The following is a 6,775-nucleotide window of genomic DNA, read 5'->3' on the forward strand; positions in this document are numbered from 1 at the left end:
ATGCACATATTAATTGTATATGCACATACTTAACCTTTATATGCACATAATTAACTTTATATGCAAATACTTTTTTTCTATTTATGTACATACTTATTCTCTGTATGCACATAGTTTTTTTTTTTTTAAATATATGCACATACTTTGTCTTTATATAACTATAGTTAACTAGTTCTTCGTGTGTTTAACTTTTACCTTATTGGTAGTATACTTTTCTTGGTAGTATGTAAAAATACAGAAAAAATATAACAAGTACACAAAAAACAGTTACGGCGATCCATAAAGAATGATGCTCTGTCTCATAGGTATGATCTACCTAAATAATGAAAAACTTGTCAATATTTGGTACAATATCAACCTGCTCATTTCCGTTTGTGCGCTGGTCTGTGACATATATTCTACCTCACGTGCTGATATTTATCTTTATAAGTATATTCACACCAAGATAGCATACATGCATATTCCCTTACTTAGATAAAATTTCAATATACAATACAATTACGTAATATTTAAGGCTAGAACAAGCAATTATATCAAACTGTTGACATTTCTTTTCATGATGAAATAGATCGTAGGAGATTGCATATTTACAATATAAAAGAAGCGCATGAAATCAATGAAATCTTCAAAAGGTATTTATTTTATACTTGTTTTGGCCAAATTAATGCAAAACTTATTCAGAATTCTAATCGGCTTAAAGTTGATTCAATTCACATGGGGGAAATGTAAATTGCTGAGCGGATTTAAATATGTTTTTAAAAAATTGTATATATACCGAAAGTAAATTTCTTCATGGAAGAAGGGGCGTGTAAAAACCACATCATTTCGGGAAAGTACTAGGATTTTAAAAGGGATTATAAACAGTAAAAAAAGTTGTGATGGCTAGTGCAAATTCATTACTTAGATGTCAGATTCCAGTGGGTTGTCAGTTGTGTGAAACAGGGACAACGATCAAATGGCGATGTAAAGACTGTTCGCTTCTCATATGCGACACGTGCAGAAAAGTTCATTTAAAACTTTCAAAGGAGCATGATATAAAAAACATTAAGGATATTCAAGAAGAAAATATTATCAAAGATGGTGACAAAATCGGGATAGAAATAGACGTAGTCGGCCAGTACAAAGTTGATACTAAGCACATATACAATTTAGCTGTTTCTAAGGACGGTTCTCTATGGATAGGTGACAGTAACCCAAACAAGCTACTTCATGTTAAGTTGTGTAGAGATGTTGCCATAATAATATCAACTATCAATATAAAATCATATAGTCTGGATATTTCACCATTAGGTTCACCATTTGTTGTTGGGGAGAGCCCATCAACTTTAAAGATTATCGATGAAATGACAGGCGAAGTGATCGACTCTAAATTCAAAATATACAACTGGGTAGTGATTTGTGTACACGTGACAAAAAATATGAACATCATATTGGGGGCTCATAAAGGAGGTAGTGGGAGGATAATTGTTATGGATCAGAATGCCAAACATTTGAATACATTTGGAAAAGCTGATGATAAACAATTACTTTCATATCCAAGAAGTATTGCAATAGTAAGTAATGGAAATATCTTCATATCAGACAAGTGTGATGAAAAATGTGGTAGGGTGGTTATGATAAAACCAGATAGGGATAGATTTCAGTACTACCATGGAAAATCGGGTGTAAATACTAAAAGCAAACCGTTTCTTCCAGTCAGTTTACTAGTAACTAAAAGGGACAATGTTCTGATGACAGAACTGAACACAGACTTTCTCCATATACTGAATTCTGAAGGAGTCTTTCTCACATGTTTCAACCTCCGTGACATCGGTATAGTTAAACCATTTTCCCTGGCGTCATCACCATCTGGAAAATTATACGTTGGAACTGTTCGACGAAAAACAGAATCTGAAGGCACAAAAGCAATACTTTATAAATTGGAATATTCTGGTGTCTAAAACTAATTAGTAAATAGATAGTCTTACTTTTCTTTTTACTATCGTTTTCAAGAATAAATGATACTAAGGGGTTTGCTTCCTTCTTTCCTTGAAATCCCGTTCTTGCAAAGATGAATCCGGAACTATTTGAGGTATCAATCGGTTGTGTTTAAAACTTGATATAAGTGCACAATCAGGTCATTATATTTCACATAATCTGGGATTCATCACTTGTGTAACGAAATTTCGACGTACATGTTCTACATGAATGTATTTTGACAGTCTTGACAGTTTTATGAATATTACTATGAGGGATTTTAAGAGATAGAAAAAAATTCCCAGGAGTAAAACCGATTCGGGATTAGCCTATGAAGAACCATGCATTTTCTAAAATGTATTTTCAACCGATTTTCGGTGACGTATTTATGCCTGCGAATGTATCGACATTTAAAGACTTTGTTAAAAGGGAAATCAGGGTAACCAGGATTCAAACAGCAGTCAAAAGAATATAATCAAGGATAACTACTTCACGGGGGAAATAGACACATCGAACAAAGGTCATGAAATAATCAAAATAAAACGTACATCGAAAAAATAAAGCGAGCAACCTGGACTCAACGAAAAAATAACTTGGGTATTGTAACCATCCTCTGATTTTATTGTAACACCTGCAGATTTTTTTTTTTGGGGTGGACGAATGAAGGAAGGGAAATTATGACGCGGTCTCATGGTGCAGATGGATACTCAATAACGCAAAATGCTAGAAATTTTTTTATTGACATCATATTTGTGCAGTGTGTTGGACGTGTTTTTTAACAGACGGTCAAAATCCAATGGAACATTTTTGTACTCCGCTTCTTGCTTCATTCCGACTCTAAGATTTGGGGATTATAGACATCACATTTACACAAAAGAACATGAGATAAAGGACACTTCAGATACCGATAAGTGAACTTCAAATCTTGATCTACATTTAGAGATCAATAGAAAAAAAAACTCATGACAAAATTGTACGACAAACGCGATGACTTTTTTTCCATCTCTGGCATCATCTTCTTTTCAGCACCTGCGTATGGAGTTTTCACATCACAAGTCATACGTTATGACAGAGCTTGCCGAAACTACGTGGACTTTTTGTAGCGTGCTAGATTTATTACAATTAGACTTCAGAATCGAGGTAATGTTGCTACAAGATTCAAGTTATCACTCATAGTATATGTCGGCGAAACACAAGAACGACTGAACAAAGGAAATCGTTCAGGAATTAATACAATAAAGTCTATACAAATTATAAACATCTTAATCAAAAGGATCATTCAATCCTCTCTATTAAAGATCGTTTTCTTAAAAAAATATATACCATTTAACGAACAGTCCTGTGCTAAGTAAAGGCTGTCGTAAGTAAAAAGAGGAATACTGACTACGCAGAGTAGGTACTCCAATACCTTACGGGTGCAATGACAACATCAAAAGTATTGAAAAAATTTAAAATTACAATAACGTAAATGTGAAAAATTTATTTGACAAAAATTCAAGACGGATAAAGAGTCATGGCCATCCCACTATACATCACCTAAGATATATGATGGTCTTCCTTTCACGCAAAAACCTCTTGGACTTCATCACATTCGAACTAAATTCTATACTATACCTCTCACTTTACTACACTCCCTTTACAAAACAAGTCATGACACCCCCGTTTTTGAACCTACCTTATCCTTATCATTATACAGATTTGTGGCCATCATTTTGGATATTGTTTTCCAAAGATTCGTTAAACCATTTGTTTGTGATAAAGGTCAAGGTGACGAAAAAACTATCATATTTTTTCCACTGCCCTTTGTCAACAAAGGTAAAGATGCAATTTGGCTAACATCCTCCATCACAAAAATGTCACGAACAAAATCCCCCCGTATTTTAAAGACAAGTCAACACTGATTATTTCAAATTCTTATATTTCACATGTTGCATCCAAAACTTTCAAGTATAACAGGCTATTGCAGGACCTCGGGATTGAGGATGTGAATGCTAAACCACCTGACTGTTCTCGCAAAAGCTTTCCATTCAAATATGGTCCTTCCGGTCACGCCATAACGGGAGATTTAATTATCACAGAAAATAAATCTCTCCTTAAGGTCCTTTCTAAAGGTCCAAAGTACCGTGAACCACGCTCCATAAACTGGAATTATAACTTGAAAACTCTTATGGGTGCCGTGGGAGACTTTGCAATAAAATGGTAAAAACGAGAAAAAGAAGACATTGTTTCACTGACAAAGTGCGTAAAGACTATGAGGTCTTTAAATCTGAAACGTAAGAAATTTTAAGTAGGTCAATGAGTGTACATATTACATCAGTTTTCAAAAACCCCTATGTAGCATAAACATTGTCTACTATACATGATAAATATGTTGTCGTACCGGCAAACAAATGCCCATAACAAGATTTTTTTTGTCTGCAAAACACACTATTTATGATCAGAGGTAGCCATAGACAAAAATAGCAGTAATAATACCTATACTGCTACCACGCTCTCCAAAAAAAAAAAAAAAAACAGAAAGTGAAAAACCATAAATCTGTTCTACCCTCTCTTGGTCTCGCTGTCAAAGACGATGATTGTGATCTCTCGTCTATGTGCTGGATTTACTGGAAATACTCTAAATTCTGCAAACATTCTTACGAACAACGCTACATAACTAGATCTGCAAAATGTACTACCAAACCACTTTCAAAACTTCTATACATCTGTCAAATTATTTCCAGCTCTACCTATCAATCCTAGTTTCGGGGATTTTATACATTGCATCTACCCAAAAGAACTTGAGATAAAGGATCCTACAGACACTGTGAATTCAGCCTCCTACACATAGAGATCGATGGTAAAGGAAAAATATTGACCAAACTAAACGACAAACATGATGTCTTTTCATTCTCTATGGCAACATCCCTTCCGCAGTTTTCATAGCACAACTTATACTTTATGTAAGAGTTTGCCGTAAATACGCAGACTTTTTGTACCGCGTTAGACTTCCTACAGTTAGGCTTCAAGGGCAGGGTTTTGTTGCTACAAGATTGAAGTCCTCACTCACTACAGAGGTTTTATTGTCCTCATGACCTCAAGGATTGTTATGGTGTATATGTCTGCACCATGAAAACTGATTTGATCACCGTGTCTTTGTTTTCCTTCCTTCTTTTGTCGACCCAGGATATGACTTTCTATACGCAACTCGGCTGGTAATTCTAGAAAAACAGAGGACGCACCTTGTCTATGCTCACAGTTTAAATGGAGTTTGCACATTTTGTTTTGTTTTACTATGTACATATTATTCAGTTATGTCATGTCCTTTGTTGTTTGTGTGTTTTCTCTGTCTAGTCCTTATCCTTAGAATAAATTCATTTGATTTACGCTCGCATCATAGTTTCTTTGATTATTCTTTCATCATTATGACTTTTATGATGCCTTATATCGTATAGCAAAATAACTCTTTCAGTCGATCTTTAATAGTGTGTCAATATACTAGGCTGACTTTATAATGTATGAAGTGTCCTTTATCTCAGACACTCTGTGGGGTAGATGCAATGTATAAAATCCCCGAATCCAGGATTGTTTAAAGACAAACTGTCACCTACTAGTATATAGCTATAACCAAAGGGTATACCTAACTAATGTTCCTTTTGCGTAAGATCGGTTATAAAATCAGCCTCATTAGAGAGAATAAATAAGTTAGCGAGTAGCGAACATAATTTGTTCCCAATGGAATACCGACTGGCTGTCAAAAACACGTCCACCACATTGGACAAATTATGTTGTCGATAAAAATGTCCAGCATTTTGACATCTTCGTCATCGTTTTTACAAAGTATTCAGAATCTTCACCAAGTACTAATCATTTTTATCTACATGTTTCATGAGACGGAGCTTCTTTGTTTTTTTTAATTGCAGTGAAGTTACTGGAATTATCAATATTCACGAACAGACAATAGCCATTGGTACCTAATCTAGGCTATCATTTGTTAATTTTCATGGTTTTGCACTACTTTAACTTTCACGGAACTTTATTATGTGAGCATATGTAGGAAAGCTATGAATTTATGTAAGATAGGAGATAATTTCCGGAATATAACAGCATCAAGGCCTATTATTTTTTAACTCATTATGCTACTTTTCCCGAAACTCAGTTACCATTCCGACTCAAAAGCATTATACATCGTTCTTACTCTAAAAAGATGAAACATATAGATAAAAATGCGTAGTACTACATACTTTGTAAAAACGATGACGAAGATGTCAAAATAGACAAATAAAATCAGTGTTTTTACTCTCTCGTCAATTTGTTAAGTGTGTCCATTTTCCCCAGTTTGTGAACTATCATGAATTACTCAATGAAAGATCTCATAGATAACTTACCGCATCGATGTCTCTTATTACTGCATGCTCAAGGCATTTCGGTAGGTTTCGAATTGCTCATTCAATTTATTATAATATTTTCCGTTCATTGCTAAGTAGAATTTTTTAATTGTGTATATTTGTATTTGTATATAAAGATGTTTCATATTAAATTTACAACCCAGCAACGATGTTCCTCGTTCCACTTGGAAAGTGCACTTATTCTATCACATTCTCCTTTACTTTTAAACGATTTTAGAAGGTGAAAGACAATTGTAAAGTTTTAAAAACCGCACTTTGTTAACATTTGATAACAAAATAACAATATAAATTCAAACAAAAATATGTTATTTTAAGTTGAAATACTCAAATTAAATACTGTAATGAAAAGAAGTTGTACGTCCAAAAATACAATCTAATGGGAATGTTTAGAAAACTACATAACTGCATCAGGAGCATTAAATAACAAAATA

The 6,775-nt window shown here is 34.0% G+C and overlaps 1 protein-coding gene across 1 annotated transcript; it reads left to right on the plus strand.

Moving 5' to 3' along the window:
- Positions 1-544: 544 nt before the first annotated feature.
- Positions 545-2,011, plus strand: LOC148628047 (uncharacterized). Its single transcript, XM_088584068.1, has one exon. It carries the CDS (start codon positions 879-881, stop codon positions 1,938-1,940), a length of 1,062 nt encoding a protein of 353 aa, XP_088440194.1. The 5' UTR covers positions 545-878; the 3' UTR covers positions 1,941-2,011.
- The last annotated feature ends 4,764 nt before the right edge of the window (positions 2,012-6,775 follow it).

Source organism: Perna viridis, chromosome 1, assembly GCF_037379345.1.
Source record: "Perna viridis isolate PV_CMFRI_1.1 ecotype Kerala chromosome 1, ASM3737934v1, whole genome shotgun sequence".
In the NCBI taxonomy this organism is placed as follows: domain Eukaryota; kingdom Metazoa; phylum Mollusca; class Bivalvia; order Mytilida; family Mytilidae; genus Perna; species Perna viridis.